This window comes from Bos taurus, chromosome 2 (genome assembly GCF_002263795.3).
Source record: "Bos taurus isolate L1 Dominette 01449 registration number 42190680 breed Hereford chromosome 2, ARS-UCD2.0, whole genome shotgun sequence".
Classification (NCBI taxonomy): Eukaryota; Metazoa; Chordata; class Mammalia; order Artiodactyla; family Bovidae; genus Bos; species Bos taurus.
The window spans coordinates 76,776,822-76,797,558 of NC_037329.1; the positions used below are offsets into that span (position 1 = coordinate 76,776,822).

The 20,737-nt window shown below is 38.9% G+C and overlaps 1 protein-coding gene across 1 annotated transcript in view; it reads left to right on the plus strand.

Annotated features, from left to right (window-relative positions):
- The window catches only part of CNTNAP5 (contactin associated protein family member 5), a 1,040,042-nt gene that overhangs the window by 888,525 nt on the left and 130,780 nt on the right, over positions 1–20,737 (plus strand). The window contains exon 19 of the mRNA XM_024981085.2: positions 5,611–5,835. Coding sequence (XP_024836853.1) covers positions 5,611–5,835 — 225 coding nt within the window. The remainder of the gene's footprint in view (positions 1–5,610; positions 5,836–20,737) is intronic.

Consider the following 20,737-nt stretch of genomic DNA (forward strand, 5'->3'; position numbering starts at 1 on the left):
ATAAGAAAAATGGACAAATATGTACTTAGCCTTTTCAGCTTGCTTCATATTTCACTGTTTGTGAACTTTCTCCCCATCTCATAAATCTAAGGAAATATTTCCCTTTATATTCTGTAGTTGCAAAGTATGTAAGATTAACCTTCTAACCACATCTTTGAGCCATATCAGTTGACTCTGGGAAATGTGGCTTTGGACTGAAATGGGAACACTTAGGTCCAAGATGGTCCTGGACAAGGCTGTTCTCTATTGGAGGAGGCTTCTATGCTAACCTTCCATGTATATTTTAGGAGATGCAAATCTAGGAAATATCTAGGGTGAAATTAAGGCCATTTGTCCATGACCAGTGACTGGCCTAGAACCACCATCTATTGATCCATTTTATGTTTCTGATCTGGATATAAACAAGTAATAATCACAAATTAGCTAGTACTTACATACTGCAGCATTTATTCCTTATGCCAAGGTATGAAGGAAGAAGTAATATTGCATTTAACACATGAGAACTCTGACAGTCATATTGGTTTAGTGACTTACACTTTTTGACCCTAATTTCATCCTATTACCACAAGAATGTGGTAATAGGATTCAAATATGTAAGGTTTTTTATTGTTTTGTTTGTGTGTTTCTCTTTTTTATTATTGAGATGTAATTTACATACCCAAAATGTATGCTTCTAAAATGGGCAATTCAGTTTTTTTTTTTACTATATTTACAAAGTTACACAACTATTAGCACTCCATAATATGTTAATAAAATGGAATAGACAAAATTTCTCAGCTACACTAAATGCAAAGAAAAGAACTACAAGAAAATTGGATTTTCTTTTTGGTAGTTGTGTTTGAACGATAAGATTGGTTTTTTTATTTTTCTAGATTTCTGAGTATATTTTCAAATAGAATTCCGAATATATTATCTAATGTTTTAAATAAACATTCCTATATAATTCAGTTTTAATGATTGCAGTATATTTCATCTGGTGGAATTGCTTCTGTGTATTTAACCCATTCTATCACTGGAGTATTTTAGTGAAGTGATAGTAGGACTCTGGTACCAGACCTGCCTGTGTTCAGATTCTGTCTCATCTACAGTCTACACTGTGTGATGCTGGTTGTGTAATTCAACCTCATGATTCCATGGTTTTTTCACCTGTAATATGTGAAAAATTTAGAAATTCTTTGTGAAAATCTGTCATGGAAATTTAACAAACACTTCACAAAGCAACTGAGATCATGCCTGGCACATGAAAGTGTCAGTAAATTGCCCGTATCATTATTTGGGAATAATCATCCCAAATAATGTATCATCATTATTTTAGATTAGCCCAAATTTTGTACACAAATAATGCTGTAGAACTTCCCTGGTGGCTCAGATGGTAAAGTGTCTGCCTGCAATGCAAGAAACCTGGGTTCAATCCCTGGGTCAGGAAAATCCCCTGGAGAAGGAAATGGCAACCCACTCCAGTACTCTTGCCTGGAAAATCCCATGGATGGAGGAGCCTGGTAGGCTACAGTCCATGGGGTCACAAAGGGTTGGACACGACTGAGCGACTTCACTTTCACAATGCTATGATAAGCATATGTATTGATTATTCCCTTATTAATGGAATTTCAATGAAAAATAGTATACATGTATTTAGTAATTTGCTGCTGCTGCTAAGTCGCTTCAGTTGTGTCCAACTCTGTGCGACCCCATAGACGGCAGCCCACCAGGCTCCCCAGTCCCTGGGATTCTCCAGGCAAGAACACTGGAGTGGGTTGCCATTTCCTTCTCCAATGCATGAAAGTGAAAAGTGAAAGTGAAGTCACTCAGTCGTGTCGGACTCCTAGTGACCCCATGGACTGCAGCCCACCAGGCTCCTCCATCCATGGGATTTGCCAGGCAAGAGTACTGGAGATTTAGTAATTTAGCAATTGTCAAAAACTTATTGAAAAAATGATACAATATATACCTTCCTGCCAACTTCTATTTTTTTTTTTTACTTTTTATTGCAGAAAAATTAAATTATGTACTGCAGTAGAGAGAAAGGTTTCAGAACTTCCAGGCATCTCTTACTTAGCTTCAACTGTTATTAACTCATGATCATTTTTATTTCATCTATAGGCTATCATCCCTCCTCCTCTTTTATTATAGTGAAGCAAATTCCAGGTATCACATAAATTCTTCTGTAAATATTGTAATATGTATTATTAAAAGATAAGAACTCATAAAAACATGTATCCACAAGACTGGTATTAATAAGAAAATTTTAATGATTTTTGAATAGTGTGAAATACCCACTCAGCATTCAAATTCTCATTTCTTTCATTTATTTTCAGTTTGTTTGAAGTTTTTCTAAATCAAGTATAGCCTGATTCTATAGAACTGCTAGCCTATTCATTAAGGCCTAATCTTTATACTTTAATTCTAAATCTATTTATATTATTAAGACCATTTGTTTATTGAATTCCTACTATGTGCTGTTCCTTTACATCCTTTCTCCCAACCCTTCTCCTCACCATGAGATTGAATTCATTCCTGTTTGTGTTAGCCTGAGGTTGAGAGCGTCACTTGAGAGCAGGAGAAGGTCATAGCGCCAGGGTCCAGGCCCAGGTTAATCTGCTCCGAGGCTACCAGGGGAACAAGTCCTTTCCAGCATCACCTTGTCTCCTAGCACCTCCTCTGAATTCCTTACACACTTTCAGACCTAGTCATTACCAAGCTCCTCTTTCAAGTCTTCTCAGGCTACTCCTGACCACAGAAGGATCCACCTCTGGGAGTCACTGTCTTTGTCATTCACACATCATATCCAAGGCCACATTCCATCAGTCTTACTTCTTTTCACATGTGTTCTGTGTGATTAGATTTCTTCTCCAAATCTAATCAGCACAGTTCTTTCCATGATGTAAGTGCTGAAAGGATGTTGCTATATTGGTGATTGTGATCCTAGAGTTTTATGATGGTTATTAATAATAATCACCTTCAAGTGAAGATTTTTCTGCCATTTAGCCCAATGGTTTCAGATGTTCAGATTAATCAGAGGGCTTAAATACGATCAGAGAACTCAAACTCTTAGATTGTAAAAGAAAAGAAACTAAATAAATCAAATTCATGTGTTTTGCTGAATTTAAATTGAAATTCACAATGTCTAAGTAATAAAAATACTTATAACTAAGGCTCAGTTCAGTTCAGTTACTTGTTCGTGTCCAACTCTTTGCGATCCCATGAATCGCAGCACGCCAGGTCTCCCTGTCCATCACCAACTCCCGGAGTTCACTCAGACTCACATCCATCGAGACAGTGATGCCATCCAGCCATCTCATCCTCTGGCGTCCCCTTCTCCTCCTGCCCCCAATCCCTCCCAGCATCAGAGTCTTTTCCAATGAGTCAACTCTTCACATGAGGTGGCCAAAGTCCTGGTGTTTCAGCTTTAGCATCATTCCTTCCAAAGAAATCCCAGGGCTGATCTCCTTCAGAATGGACTGGTTGGATCTCCTTGCAGCCCAAGGGACTCTCAAGAGTCTTCTCCAACACCACAGTTCAAAAGCATCAATTCTTCATTGCTCAGGCTTCCTCACAGTCCAACTTTCACATCCATACATGACCACAGGAAAAACCATAACCTTGACTAGACGGACCTTTGTTGGCAAAGTAATGTCTCGGCTTTTGAATATGCTATCTAGGTTGGTCATAACTTTCCTTCCAAGGAGTAAGGGTCTTTTAATTTCATGGCTGCAGTCACCATCTGCAGTGATTTTGGAGCCCAGAAAAATAAAGTCTGACACTGTTTCCACTGTTTCCCCATCTATTTCCCATGAAGTGATGGGACCAGATGCCATGATCTTTGTTTTCTGAATGTTGAGCTTTAAGCCAACTTTTTCACTCTCCTCTTTTACCTTCATCAAGAGGCTTTTTAGTTCCTCTTCACTTTCTGCCATAAGGGTGGTGTCATCTGGATATCTGAGGTTATTGATATTTCTCCCGGCAATCTTGATTCCAGCTTGTGTTTCTTCCAGTCCAGCATTTCTCATGATGTACTCTGCATATAAGTTAAATAAACAGGGTGACAATATACAGCCTTGATGAACTCCTTTTCCTATTTGGAACCAGTCTGTTGTTCCATGTCCAGTTTTAACTGTTGCTTCCTGACCTGCATACAGATTTCTCAAGAGGCAGGTCAGGTCGTCTGGTATTCCCATCTCTTTCAGATAGGACAACTCTAGTTTAAAAAGTGTTTTTCATTTTAATTTACTGTCCTAAGTATAAAGAAAAATGTAATATGAATGCCCATTTAATATACTTAGTATTTAATATACAGAATGATTTGAATTTTACTTATATTTGAACACACACACAAACATCCCATAAAGGTCATTACTATTTTAACTAGGAGATAGTAGCTCAAAATGCAGGCCACATGTCCTAGAAAAGATTCACTTATGAAAAGAGCTTGAACAAAAAGAAAAAACATGCTTAAATCAAGCTGATGATCAGCTAGAATCCTCCCAGTTACCAGTTTCTGTGTATATCTCTGTAATAAGGAGTACTGATGCTGTTCTAATCTGCATGAGAAATACAAAACACTTTCTCTTGAACTTTTAGTGAAAAAGGAACCGGTATTCCCAACCTGCTAAGCAATATACATAAATATGCCACTTTAATTTTCTTTTGACACCATTACAGACTGTTATAGAATTTTCACAAACGTAGAACAAATCTGCAATGGAATTAGGACACAAAAGCCAGACTGATTATGTTCTAGGTGCCACCGATTCAATCAGAGCATTTCAGGGGGATAGTCAACCTATCATTCAGGAAAAAGAGAAATTGATCATGTTAATATAGATTCACATGTTTTTCTTTAACCAACAAAAACCTATTGTATATCAGGGAACTATACTCAGTATTTTGTAAAAACCTATAAGGGAAAAGAATTTGAAAAGAATAGATACACATGTATGTATAACTGAATCACTGTGCTGTACACCTGAAACTAACACAATATTATAAATCAACTATCCTTCATTCAGATAAGTAAAATGAAATAACTGATCCGGGGGTTGGATACCTAGGCCTTTCCTACTGTTTCCACGGATTTCCTCTCCTCCATTTCTGTTGGTCCTCAGACTTAACGCAATATCATGGAGAATTACTTTTTCTCCCAGTATCCTACTCTCAGTAGTTTTGCGCCCACTCAACATCCTCCTGACCCATGAGAAAAACATAAAAATTGTAAGGATTTCAGTTTTGAAGGGAAGATAATCCCAGCACAGTTTATTTCTACTGTGCAGGAGGAAGAGACATCTCATCTTCGTTTCTAAAGAAATCAGCCTGGCACATGGTAGTTATTCCGCAAATATATGTGAAACCAGACCTACATTTCACAATGAACATCTGAGCTCTCTCTTCTAGCTGTGCAACCTTGTTCAAGGTGATTAACCCCGGCAAGCCTCCTGTTTCTCCTTTGTAAATAGGAATGATGATTTCTGCCGCTTTAAAATTATCATGGGAAGCATATTCTATAATTCATGTAATCGTCACACAGTGACCGATGTGTAGGAAATAAAGAGTAAACAGGCAATGATGACTCTCCTGAATGTTTCAATGTGTGCTTTCCTCTCTGATATTTTGCAGAGGTTTCTGCTGTTTTTGAGGCTGGCACTTCAGTGACTTACATGTTTCAAGAACCCTATCCAGTGACCAAGAATGTGAGCCTCTCTTCCTCAGCAATTTACGCGGATGCAGCCCTATCCAAAGAAAACATTGCACTGAGCTTTGTGACAGCCCAGGCACCCAGCCTCTTGCTGTATATCAATTCTTCTTCTCAGGACTTCCTGGCTGTCCTGCTCTGTAAGAATGGTGAGTTCTGATTGCATGATGTCTGTGGAGTGTCATTCTGGACTGGAGGGCCAGTGCATGCCCTCCAGAACTCTGCATAATTTCAGTTTTAATTTGGTTCCACTGGGCAGCTTATTTCCAGATCTCCAGACCAACCTTTGGTTGTACTTTACCTAATGAGTTGCACTGTACTCAGGACCCATGTCAATTCATTGCTGAAGTCACAAACGCATTGATTTTAATTTACATTAACTATGTAGCAGTCATTCTTTAGTATTTATTCTGTGCTGGAATCCATTAAGAATAAAGGAGATCATCAGCATGTCTGAATTTCAGAAGGACACACGTCACATATATCCTGTCATCTATGCTACAGGATCCTTTACTGAGGGCTGTTAAAACAATTGACGTAAATGCAGGCTGTTTTAATAGAAGGTGATTGCCTCAGTCTTAAAGAGAAGCAATATAAGTGAGTCATTACCTTGTGGAGTATGGGTCTGGGTGCTGGGAATCAGGTGTTGGAAAGAATGTGGGAAAAATGAAATATGCAAAGATTAGAATAATAAAGGGATGAGAATCCAATTCATGCAAGGAATGTTGATGGACATCAACATTGAACATTTTGATGTCTAACAGAAATCAGGTTTCCTCCTCATATGACTTAATTCCACCTTGCAGTGATGACAATCATTTATGTAGTCATGGCAAAGGACACTTTGAGATCAAAATCCTAGAGAATGGTTAGAACAGTCCAAGAGGGTAGAGGTGGAGAGCCATATATTGTGTTCTCAAGGAACTCTTTCTTATGATTGAGAATGTCTTTCTTCTCTTGTAACCTGCCATATAGTGAGATGAGTTTGGGCTTTTGGACCATCCACCACGGGGATGGACTCTGGGGGTGGGGAGGGTGGCATACAGGAAGCCAGGGATACCCTGTGCCCTCTCTAGACCTTAGATGAAAACTCTAGAAATTTCTCTTCCTCTATTTTCCTTGGATTTATTCTTCTATGTATCATCTTGCTTTCCAGCTTTTTATGACAGAAAATTAAGAATAATATTTAGACCATGGGTTGAATCAGCCCTGATTTACAATAGTAGTAACAATGGCTAACTCTAAAGGACTCATTCATTCTAAAAGCAACATGAAAGGGAAGAAAAATGAGAGAAATAGGGATAATGAATGGTCAACCAAGTCTCTTAAGAGACTCTACAAGAGAAAAGGAAAACATTATGTGTTATTAGACCTCTTATTTATTAGCAGGTTTTATATGATTAGGACCATTATAGAAACATGTCAGTTTTTAAATCTTGCCACTATAATATATTTGTAAGGTCAATAAGGCTGGCTGAGGACACGGAGACATGGATTAACTGATTAACCATGAGTTAGGCCAGCCAGCTAACTCATGACAGCTGGGACCAGATGCCTGGTCTCTGGATAATCAGTAATCTTTCCTCTAAACTAGATCAGTCTCTTCTGATGTGATTGAATTATAGTCAGACTGTTACAGAGATGAAAGATTTCCTCCAAAGCATCTTTTGGCTATGGTTCTATGGGCACATTAGTATCTGCTTGGATACAGTTGCTTATGGATACAGATAATGCATATCAAAAATAAATATATCAGATTACATATCTATTACTCTGTATACCCTATTATTTATATATACATATATTAAACTGTACACCTGGGCACTATTCTAATTAATTAATATAATTAATGTAAAGATCACTTAGGCCCAATAATCCTATGTGATTCATGGTATTAATATAATCAGTATCTTAGGGTTGTAGAATCTAATGCATATAGTTGTTGTTCTTTGTTGTTTAGTCACTAAGTCAAATCCAACTCTTTTGTGACCCCAAAGACTAGCTCACCAGACTCCTGTCTGAGGCTTTACCACTGAGCCACCAGGGAAGCCCAAGGCATGTAGACAGACATTCAATAACTTGCTTAAAATGTCACAGTAAGAAGAGCTGGGTTTCAGTCTTTCCTCCTAAAGTCTAGTAGGTAGTCTGAAGCCTAAGGGATAAATTAAAAATGTTTTATATATATATATAAAATTGCTTGAAAAGCAGCACATTTTAAATAAACTTAATTGGGAAGACATTCTTTTTTATAATTGAATTGTAGGTGGTTTACAATGTTGTGTTAGTTTCAGGTGTCCAACATCGTGATTCAGATATATATTAAACACTTTTCTGTAATTAGTTTGTTAGTCACTTATTCATGTCCGACTCTTTGAGACCCCATGGACTGTAGCCCATCAGGCTCCTCTATCCATAGAAATCTCCAGGCAAAAATACTGGAGTGGGTGGCCATTCCCTTCTCCAGAGGATCTTCCCGACTCAGAGATTGAATCTGGGTTTCCTTCATTTCACGTAGATTCTTACTCTCTGAGCCACCAGGGAAGCCCAATTATATATACATACCTATTAATTTTCAGATTCTTTCCCCTTATAGGTTATTATAAAATATTGAGTATAATTCCCTGTGCTATACATTATCTATTATATTCAGATTCTTTTACCTTATTGGTTATTACAAAATATTGAATATAGTTCCTTGTGCTACAGAGTAGGTCCTTGTTGGTTGTAAGACATTCATGAATTCTTTCTTAACCTCTATTTTCTTATACTCTAAAGCCTCACTTCACTGAAAGCTCTACCTACCTTAAAGGCATTTCCATGCTGGCAACCCTGGCTAAATGCTGGAAGCAAGGAGATACGTATGCTGTGTTTGTTGGCTTAAGCTTTAATCTCAGGGCTGGTATAAAAGTCTTACAGGTTACTCTAATATATAGGAAATGGATTTCCAAGCTGTGGTTAGAAATAGCGTGTTCTCTCTCCCCTCACTCAGTTTCAGAGAATTAGTATTCCCCACCTCCACCTCATCCCACCCCAAGGTTCTAGGAAACTCTTGTTGAAGTAGGTAGCGCTGGAAGACTCAGTGATTCAGGATGCTGGACATTTCCTGCTATCTCTTTTTCCTACAGAGAAACAACTAAGATGGGTGCTCATTCATTCATTCTTTTTTCCTAACTGAGGCATAACTGCTTTACAATGTTGTACAACAAAATGAATGGAATGCATGCATACATATATCCCCTTCCTATGGGCCCTCCCTCTCATCCCCACAATTCCAGCCCTCTAAGTCATCAGAGACAACCAAGCTGAGCTCCCTGTGCTATACAGCAGGTTTCCACTAGTCATATCTTAATGCTACTCTTTCAATTCATCCCACCCTCCCTTCCACCCCTATGTCCACTATCCATTCTCTACATCTGAGAGAATGTACATTCTCTACATTCCTGCCCTACAAATAGGTTCATCTGTACCATTTTTCTACATTAAACATACATGTATTAATACATGATATTTGTTTTATTTTCCTGATATTTCACTCTGTATGACAGACTCTAGGTCCATTCACATCTCTACAAATTACCCAATTCCATTCATTTTTATGTCTGAGTAATATTGTTTTGTTTATATGTATCACATCTTCTTTATTCATTCATTTCTTGATGGACATTTAGGTTGCTTCCATGCCCTGGCAATTGTAAATAGTGTTACTCTGAATATAAGAGTGTATGTGTCTTTTTGAATTATGGTTTAATCTAGGTATATGTCCAGAAGTGGGATTGCTGTGTCTCTGGGTCATTACTAGTCCCCCTGCAGAGGATCAGGACCTAGGGAGACTGACCAAAATAAGCAGGATACAGTATACAGTGCTGTCTCAAAACAAGAAAGAAGAGAGACTCAAACCAACCTTCAACTTTTTCAAAGACAATCTAGATAAAGGGACTTCAGTTGCCCATATTTCTCAAGCAATCTAGCTGTAAGTTAGATTTTGCCTAACTTTAAGAATGAATTTACTAGAAATTCAGAGATTATAACTGTAGAGTAATATACCTGGTAAAGAATCCACCTGCCAATGCAGGAGATGCAAGTTAGATCCCTGGGTCAGGAAGATCCCCTGAAAGTGGAAATGACAACCCACTTCAATATTCTTGCCTGGAAAATCCCATGTACAGAGGAACCTGGCAGGTTACAGTTCATGGGGTCACAAAAGAGTCAGACATGACTTAGCAAATAAACAACAACAAAATACATTGTGTGACAGTGAGTTTGTCCTTGGAGGTCTTCAAAAAATAATTACATGATTTGTTAGAGAAACTATAATAAGAACTCTAGCAGTGGATGGCAGAAAAAAATAACCTCTTAATTTCTTGGCAAGTTTTAGATTTTGTGATTCTCTTTTCTGCTTCTATGTAGTCTTACATTTATATTTCTTTAACTAGAGCTTCATTCATAGACTTCGAAATGCTTCTATAAGGAGTTAAGAATTGGTATTCTATAAATTGGGCTTCCCAGGTGGTGCTAGTGGTAATGAACCCACCTGCCAATGCAGGAGACTTAAGATACTTGGGTTTGATCCCTGAGTAGGGAAGATCCCTTGCAGAAGAAAATGGTAATCCACTCCAGTGTTCTTGCCTGGAGAATCCCATGGACAGAGGTTCTTGGTGGGCTACTGTCCATAGGGTTGTGAAGAGTCAGAGACAACTGGAGTAACTTAGCACACACATATTCTTTAAGTTAATAGCATTCTTTAATATTTTTCTTTAATTTTATGTTGGGGTTGCAAAAGAGTCAGACGTGACTTAGTGACTAAATAATAACAAATAGTTGATTTACAATGTTGTGCTAGTTTCAGTATTCAGCAAAGTAATTTAGTTAGGCATAGTCATATATTTATTCTTTTCAGATTCCCTTCCATTATAGATTATTACAAGATATCAAATATAGTTCCCTATGCTGTATAGTAGATCCTTGTTGTGTATCTATTTTATACACAGTATGAAATAGTAGTAGTATAAAACACACAGTACTGTGCATCTTTTAGTCCTAAACTCCTAATTTATTCCACCCCCCCCCCATTTCCAGTTTTGTAACCATAAGTTTGTTTTCTGAGTCTGTTTCCAGTTTGTAAATAAGTACATTTGTATTATTCTTTTAGGTTCCACTTATAAGTTATATCATACGATATAATATCCGTCTTTTGGTCTAACTTACTTCACTTAGTCACAGAGAACAATACCTGTCTCCTTCATAAAGCTGTTATTAAGAAAGATGAATTACTGTGTAGATATGTGCTGCTGATATTAGAAAAGACTATATAGTATTTGTATACAATTATTATTTCTGCAGCTTTGTAAATAGTAAGCCCACTAGCCAAAATTTTATTATTACCTTCATTTCTTCCACAGCAACATCAATAAAAAGAGATTTCTTCTGGGAAAACAAGGGTTCCTACAATGTGTTCCCAGTATGTTCATAGTATTAGGTCACTAATCTCATTGCCAGTGAAAGATACAGAGAACACTGAATTGTAGCAAATTAGAAATATTTCTAATACAACTTTGATACATTTCACTGGAAAATATGCCTCCAAAAATATTAATGGAAGTGAAGAATTCTTACAGATTAAAAAAAAAAGAAGAAAGAGTAGGGCAGCAAAGATAGTAAACTTTGGAATAGCAATTAGGAAAACAAAGATAGTTAATTTGAGAGAGTCTCTGACAGGAATTTAAAAACTTTTTTGTTGGTGTATAGTTAATTTACAATGTTGTGTAGTTTCAGGTGTACGGCAGTGGAAAGGATTTTATAATAGGATTGATTCACACCTTCTGAGGTGGAGGGAAATGTTTTCTGTTAGGACAGCTTTCTTAACCTTTCTTTGATTTAAGACACCCTTGGGAATCTAGTGGAAATTATGAGGAGAGGGTCACTCCTAAAATGAGTCTTTCTTTGTTCCCAAGAGGAAGAAAATGCCCACGGCCAATGTCATAAAAATGGCTTCAATTTTGGCACTCTGGGTTAAGAAGCCAGGGCCTGGAGACGAGTAGATGAGCTGTATAAATACTGAACAAATTCCTGGCTTGCAAATGTATTTAATAAGGGCATCCAGGCCAGAGGAGACAGAGCAATGGAATTCAAAGCCATGCTTGTAAGTTTCTCCCTGGCAGGGTTTAATCTGGCAGCTTTAGAATTCTCCTTTGTCCTTTATCATTGTTCTTGAATTTTCTCCAATTAGAGACATTCAGGTTAAGCTGTTGCTGTCTTTTCAAATGAAAACAGCTTTTTCCTAAAGGAAGAAAAGGATTTTAATTTCTGAAATGACAGAACAGAGGCAGAATGGGAGACATTTTGGGGTCAGAGAGTCCTTAGGAAAGAGAAAGCAACTGTGCTTCCAGAACCTGGGGTTTGGGACCACAGGCAATGGCAATTGGAGGAAAGGGAGCAGTTGAAGCAGGAAAAGAGTTTAGAGAAGAATGTTCTGAAGAGACATTTAACTTTCACAGCATTTTACTGAGTGATGGCTCTGCCTGCTTTCAGTACCAGGAAGTTCTCCTTCAAACTTGTCATTTAACAAATATTCACAGAGCACCTTCCTTGTGGCAGGCACTATTTCATGTATAGGAGAGACGGAGATATACAAGATCCTGTCCTGCCCTTAACCAGCCTAGTTTAGTGACAAAGAAAAAAGCAAACAAAGGCAACGATGTGTCATGTATCATGGCTAGCATAGAGGCCTGTTTCAGGTAGAGTAAGCAAGTCTTCCTGGGAGGTAGGGTCAAAAAACCCTTAATGGAAGTAGTGACTCTTAAATTGTTCCCTGAAAGATGTCAGTGTTGTTTATGCGATGTTATACTTGTTAATTGGAGAAGGCAATGGCACCCCACTCCAGTACTTTTGCCTGGAAAATCCCATGGATGGAGGAGCCTGGTAGGCTGCAGTCCATGGGGTCGCTAGAGTCGGACACGACTGAGTGACTTCACTTTCACTCTTCACTTTCATGCATTGGAGAAGGAAATGGCAACCCACTCCAGTATTCTTGCCTGGAGAATCCCAGGGATAGGGGAGCCTGGTGGGCTGCTGTCTATGGGGTCGCACAGAGTCGGACACGACTGAAGCGACTTAGCAGCAGCAGCAGCAGCATACTTGTTAATAAAATAAGTTGTTTTGATTGTTCCTCATTTTCTCCTTTTTATTCCCAGTACTTATGAAATATTTTTTTAACCAATCAATTCCCATTTCTACCCTTTTATTATCTGTTCTTCTTGACTCTTTGATGGCGGGTTTAAAAAAAAAAAATTTAAAATGTGTGATCATTTTAAGACCATCAATCTGGGGTGAAATCACTTCTGTACAAAATCCAAACAGGACTCCAGGTCACCTTCCCTCTGGCTCCTCAGCTGCCCTCCAGCACCAAATGGTATATCTATCTGACTTTCCTTCGGCAGTTTCTTTTTATCATTTTTTTTTTTTACCATATGTCAATATATTCATAAGATGCACTGTCTGCATTTGTGATTGAACACAGCTTGGAGGGAATAATGATGAACCCAGACACTTCACCTTTGGAACAGACTGACTCAAGGGAGATAGGGATGAAAAGGAATCCCGAGAGGGAGTATCTTCAAAGTAGCCAGGGCTACTATGGCTACTTTCTCAAGGGAGACTTTCAGTTTCATGGTACCTCCAGCACCCTGTCTCTGACACCGGCATATGCTCGAGATTCCTCAGAGTCACAAGAATTCTGATAAACAGCTTGAGAAAAGCGTGCATCTGAAGGCATGTCTCCTTGGCCTTACTAAACCCCGATTGCTTTTATCTCTGGGCTTATATCAAGCAGCACTTTGCTGCTTGGAATTTAAAATTCCCAAGTCCTTTTATATCACCCAGACTCTGTTTGGGTTGGCCCATTTGCTACATTTCTGAGCTTTCCAGTCATTTCTTGCTTGGAGATATCAGGTCCTGCTGGACCTCTATCTTCTACATCACAATAATATGACTGTGACCTTGAGAAGTCACTTCCTCTAGAGGAAGGAGAGTGATACAGGCAGGAGCAAATGGTGTCTCTAGTATTATTATTCAGTTAGTCCACCATGCCATGGGGTGAACCTGAGAGGAGAAATGGAGATGTGACAAAACTGAATTTCGGTCATGATCTTAGGTCTTTAGTCTTTGTTGTAGGGGCTTAATGTTTTTGTGGTGTGCTCAGAAGTCCTTGAGGATTATTAATACTCTGGACTAAATCATGTCCCCATAAAAGGCATGTTAAAGATCTGACTCTACTTTGTCTGTATTTAGAATAATGAGATAATGAGGTTAAATGAGGCTATAAGGGGGAACCCTGATCTGATAGGGTTAGTGCCAAACCAGACCTTTCTTCTCTCTCACCCTCTTTCTCTCCTCTTTCTCTTTCTCTCCGTCCCTATCTCTTTCTGTCTTTCTATCACTGCCATGTGGAATCACAGTGAGAAGGTGGTTGTCTGGGAACCACGAATAGACTTCTTATCAGAAACTGAATTGACCGGCTCCTTGGTTTTGCTGGCCTCTTGGACTGTGAGAAAATAAAGTTTTGTTGTTTGGGTCATTCAGTCTACAATATTTTGTTATAGAAGCTCAATCAGTCTAAGGTAAAGATCAAATGAGATGATGCAAGAGGATGGGCTGCATAGACTGTAAAGCACAAAACACTGTGTATTTTCTTACTCATGATTACAAAATAATATGAATTATCTGCATTCTTGGGGGAGCATGCATGTGAACTGTAGGCTTCAAGATAACTTGGATGCAATTTGAATACAAAGAGGACATAAACATTGTTCATTTGCTAGAGTCAGAGTAGCTGATGAATCAGGCATTCCCTTGAAGAAGGAAAAAGATGGGTGCCCACCCTTGACACCAGGTGCAGGTGGCAGCTTTTGATGTACAAAAACATGATATCAGGAAAAAAAAAAAAAAAACTTTAAGAACAACTTTCTCAAATGCCCTCTGAATGAGACCTTGGGAAACTTGTCTGATGTTTCTAAAAGAAAGAGGAAAAAAAACAAAACAAAATAAAATAAAAGAGCAAGGTATATGCATAGGATGGATGAAGAGAGTTCTTCATCCTGAAAGACCAGTCCCAGCAGGACACAGCTGTAGAGACACAGTTAAGTACCTAGGAAATGCCCTCCCTCACCTCCAACCCCTCGGACTGTGGAGTGGACTGAAAAGCCTGTGCAGTGCTTAAGAAATCAAAATAGAGGGAATGGCAGCTACTGACTCTGTGTGCCAAGCCCTTGAGAAGAGAAGTAATCAAAGACTAACATGGAAATAAGATGAACAAAAATAAGAAAATACAATTCAATCTACAAACATCTATTGAATACCTACTGGCAGCTGGGGCTGCCATAGCAAAATGTTGCAAACTGGATGTCTCCATCTACAGAAATGCATTTTCTCACAGTTCTGGAGACTGAACATCTGAGATTAGTGTGCCAGCAGGGTTAACGTCTGGTGGGGAGTCACCTGTTTGGTTGCAAACACCACTTTCTTGCTGTAGGATCACATGGCCTTTTCTCAGTAAAAGAGAACAGAGAGGAGTGGAGGGGCTCTACACTGTCTCCTCTAGAGAAGGCATTTTTTTTCCTATTAGATCAGTGCTCAACCCTTGTAATTTCATTTAACCATAATTACTTCCTTACAGGGTCCATCTCCAAATATAGCCACACTGAGGATTAGGGCTTCAACATATGAATTTGAGGGGAATACAAACTTTCAGTCCCTAATGACTATCATGAATTGGACAAACTGTCCTTGATGCTGAAAACTGGAAAAAAAAAAAAATTAATATGATATAGCTGGCTTCTGGGTGATTCTTGAGGTTAGTTTCCATACACAATTGATTTTCATAATGTTAACACCTAACAGAGTACCTAGCACATAGTTGGCCTCAGTATTCTTGGATGGAATTATGTATTTTGAATCTAGTAGGAGAAAGAGGGATGTACTTAGTAAGTGCTGGGTGATAATCAAAGACTACCATAGGCTTTATAGGTTTACAGACATCACTTTGCCAACAATGGTCTGTATAGTCAAAGCTATGGTTTTTCAGTAGTCATGTATAGATATGAGAGTTGGACCATAGGCTGAGTGCAAAAGAATTGATGCTTTTGAATTGTTGTGTTGGAGAAGACTCTCGAGAGTCCCTTGTACAGCATGGAGATCAAACTAGTCAATCCTAAGGACAATCAACCCTGAATATTCATTGGAAGGACTAATGCTGAAGCTGAAGCTCTAGTACTTTGGCCACCTGATGCCAAGAGCCAGCTCACTGGAAAAGACCCTGATGCTGGGAAAAGGTGAAGGCAAGAGAAGTAAGGCAACAGAGGATGAAATGATTGGATGGCATCACCAACTCAATGGACATGAGTTTGAGCAAACTCTGGGAGATGGTGAAAGACAAGCAAGCCTGGTGTGCTGCAGTCCATGGGGTTGCAAAGAGTTGAGCGTGATTTGGGCAGGTCCTCCCAGGATATCCAGAAAACACCTTAGTGATTATGGGCATGAATATAAATATAAATTCTATTAATGTCTTTTTCTCCTGAGATCCTACTCTGTTCCCTGTAATACACCTGTGAGTGGCAGCTTGTTTGGGCAGCTGGGCTCTGTGGAGCTGGCTTGCTTTGATTATCTTTTTTTGGAGGCTTCTTTTGTCTTCTCACTTTTGTACTTTCCAAGTTTAAACCACTCTTTAGAAGTGTTCCAGGAATTGAGTAACTGTTTATTTCATCAAGGCTGGTTGCTTACAACTGTCATGAGTGTGTTTAGTGTGAGAATCGAGAGAAATATTATCTGCTTTTAGGCTTCATTGCTGGTAAGGAGAGGAAAGGCCTGCACTGAGTGCCTTGGTTTCTTCATATGTAAATTTGGGATAATTGCAGTGGTCAAGGGTCTCACAGCAGTATTCTTGAGGATTAATGAGATCCTGTTTGTAAAGGGTCTGAAGGAAATCAGATGAAAAATACGGGATACAGACAAAGAAGAGTTATTACTAAACAGACCAAAGAGCTGGCTGGTGACTGAGCCCCCTTGATTCTCTTTTTTTAAAGCCTAATGGAGAGGGTTGAGAAACTCTAATTAGAGGCTTACAGATTAAGAAAGTAGTTGAAGTCAGTGCAAAGAAAGCTTTTCTCAGATAAAAGACATGTTTTTATTCTCCTTTGACCACTTGACCTGTAAATACTTTTATCTCGAGATGTGGAACAAATTCAGCAGAAGGCCCAAGCCCAGGGCTCATTCAGTTTTCTGTGCAGTTAATTACCTTTTGTGCAGCTAGTCTTGGATTATCATTATTGCTCCTAATTTAAAGTTATTGAAAATGTGTTCCCACTTTAATAAGTAGCTTGACCTCTTGATGCCTAGAAATGAGAGCTCTGGAAACTGGATCCTCTGTCTAGCACCGAAGTGGGGGGAATGGTGAACAAGTTCTAAACCTCAGAGTCTAGTTTAAATTCCCACCACAATCATCAAGAAACCTCCCTCAACCTCTCGACTAGAATACAGTTAATAGCAGCCAATTTTATAAAGCACTTAATGTGTGCAGAGCTGCAAGTTTAGCACTCTACATACATTCATTCATTTAATTCTCATCCGACAGCTATGGAGTCGGTGTCATTTTTCCATTTATACATGAGGATACTTAGGCACAGAAAGTTTAAATGACTTGTTCAACAATACACAGCTGAACTAGTGGGGCTGAAAATCAAACACTGCTAGGCTAACCTTTTATTTTATAAACTGTTTTGCTCTATGCTCTGACCTCTCCTCGAATTGTGTACACCACTCTCAAGAACCTGTTAGTTTCTCTTTGGTATTTGCTTTAGCTTTCATTTAATGTGTGTGCACTGTTGCGAATGCCATATTCACTCTACAGCACCTTGCTTGCTGCTAAGTCTGCTAAATCGCTTCAGTCGTGTCCAACTCTGTGACCCCATAGACGGCAGCCCGCCAGGCTCCCCCATCCCTGGGATTCTCCAGGCAAGAACACTGGAGTGGGTTGCCATTTCCTTCTCCAATGCATGAGAGTAAAAAGTGAAAATGAAGTCGCTCAGTCGTGACCGACTCTTCGCGATCCCATGGACTGCAGCCCACCAGGCTCCTCTGTCCATGGGACTTTCCAAGCAAGAGTACTGGAGTGGGGTGCCATTGCCTTCTCCACTTGCTTATGGGACTCTATTTAAAAGGAAGGCCTAGAGATTATATTATTAAGTGAAATAAGTCAGACATAGAAAGACAACTATCATATGATATTGTTTATATCTGGAATCTAAAAAAAATGATACAAATGAACTTATTTACAAAACAGAAATAGACACACAGACATAGAAAACAAACTTATGTATACCAGAGGATACAGGTGGAGATTAATTAGAACTTTTAACATATACTCAGAATGCATATAATATAGATAAACAACAAGGACCTAGCACAGGGGATTATATTCTATGTCTTGTAATAGCCTATAATAGAAAAGAATCTGAAAAATAGCATATATATATGTGTGTATATAAAACTTAATCTCTTTGCTATACACGTGAACTAACACAGTAGTGTAAATTGATTATACTTTAATGTAAAAATGGTAATATAAAACAGATGGGCCAGATAGAAATGATGGGGCAAAGTGAGAGGAGTGCAAAAACCCCACTGGAATATTTGGGAATGCACTGCCAACAAAAGACATTGCCAGGTATCTCTCATATTTGGCACACTGCACTGTGGCGCCCACTGAAACACGCAGGGCTATCAAGTGGGGAAAAAATAGCATTCCTTACTGATGCCACTTTCTATGATTGAAGTTGCAGGCACTAGCTGAAGACCCAGCACTGACACTAGCCAGCTAAGCTTGGCATTCACTCCCAATTGAAATTTCAAAGTGAAATAGTGCATGGGGGAGTGCTCCCTCCTGAGAGCAAGTGAATTTACAATTATTATTAATAATAGGGAATAGGGCTCAGCAAAACTTTTCTGAAAAAACTTTTCAGAAAAATCCCATGTAACAAGGGCATGCTCTTATTTGAATGTGAAGTATAAAGGCACAAATTTATTGTTACTCGCTTCTTAAACTGCTCCACTGTGACATAAAGAAATTTAAAATTTTTGAAATGTAGGAACTCAAAAAGACAAAAAGGACAAATGAGAGAGCTTAGGGTAGGATGGAAATTGGCAACAGATGGAGGTTAACACTGCTTCCTTTCAGGTCTCTTTGAAGGCTAACACTAACAGGAAGGCATCCTGGGGAGGTTCGGATCCAGGTTAGTTTGTGCTCCATAGAGGCTGCACTGAGACATGAAGTTGGGGCAAATGGTGTTAAATTTGTACAGGGAGATGTTGACTTTTGGCCCACTTTTCTGTGTTCTGCCAAGGAAGCAAGTTCCTTTCCCCTCCATCTCATGAGATTAGACATTTATTGTGTAACTTATAGGAATTGAACCAATAGGGATCAAAGCTATGGGGGCGAGGTTGAGAGAGATGCAGGGATGAACGTAGAAATAAAGTGGCATTCTGTACACTGGGAGCTGAATTACTAGCTTTATTTTTGCCCTCTTTCAAGAGCTTATGGTGAGGATTTTCTTTTACCGTGCAAAAGATGGGAAGTTTTTTCCATAGAAGAACCCAGATCAGATCAGATCAGATCAGTCGCTCAGTCATGTCCGACTCTTTGTGACCCCATGAATCGCAGCACACCAGGCCTCCCTGTCCATCACCAACTCCCGGAGTTCACTGAGACTCACGTCCATCAAATCAGTGATGCCATCCAGCCATCTCAAACCCAACTTCTCCATAAAAATAACTGCATGCTTGGACAGTTGGGGCAAATTCTGGACAAAAATTTTAAAAATAGATCAAGGAAAAAAACTGCCATTTTGAGGAACCTGGACCAATAGCAGGGGACTGAGAACAAAAGCAGGGTACTGTACAAGGTCTGCTGTAGATGGCACCACTAAAGGGGTGGGCAAACCACCGAAACCATTTTTCCAGCCTGACCCCTGAACACACTCCTCACCCTGTATAAGGAGTCAACTCACCCACTGTCAACAAGGGAATTTGTTGTTCTCTTTTCCCACGGCTACAGTAGGGGCCCCAATAAAGCCTTTCCTGAAAAAAAAAAGCAATTTTTTGTACCTCCCTCCATTACAAGCATATCACCCCCTCCCCCCAAAAAATGTCCAATATGATTTGCAAGAAAGAGAAAATAGTTGGGGAAGGGCCATTAGCAAAGATGTAATTGAAAATACTTTATAGGATAAAAGAAATCTCACATGAGTGTTCACTACCCTACATAGTACAATTAACAGTAGAAGACATACAAAGGCAAAATCCCAAATTTGCTAAAAATGAGATCAAAACTCAGACTTGCATATGACTTCTTAACAGAAACACTGGAAGTTCAAAGATAATGGAAATGCATATTCATAATTCTAAGGGAAAATGAGTTTCAAGTGAGGACTCTATCTTTCATCCAAAGATCTAAATAAATATGTATTCATACATAAAAGGGCAGAGTTATCTCACATTGTACTTTAAAACTGTTTTGGCATCTTTATTAAAACACTCTTGGTATGCATTTGTTAGTTATCTACTGCTACATAACAATCATTCTTGAATTTAGTCTGTTGGCTTCCCCCTGAGAGAACAGTAAGGAAGGGAAGGAGGGGAGAGAGAAAGATTGGGTAGGTACACAAAATAAGTGTACTTCATATTGAAATCAACATCTCTTACAGCAGTATCAACTAAAACTTGGCACTTTCCATTTGCCTCTACAAGGATTAAATCATGAGCCCTACACTTAGTGACCTTCAACAACTCCTAAGGGGAGTTCAGTGTGGAGATAAGATGTGAGGCACTCTGTGCTTTGGGAAAAGCTGGCAGAATGACCCTTCAAATAGTTGGACATTTTCAGAATATTTTATGATCCAAATTTCTTGCATCTTCTGGTATCTAGAAAAGTACTAAAATCATTAAGAGTGACATCTGCTCCATGTTACTAGCAATGAGCCTGTGACAAAATATGTGCTTTACTGC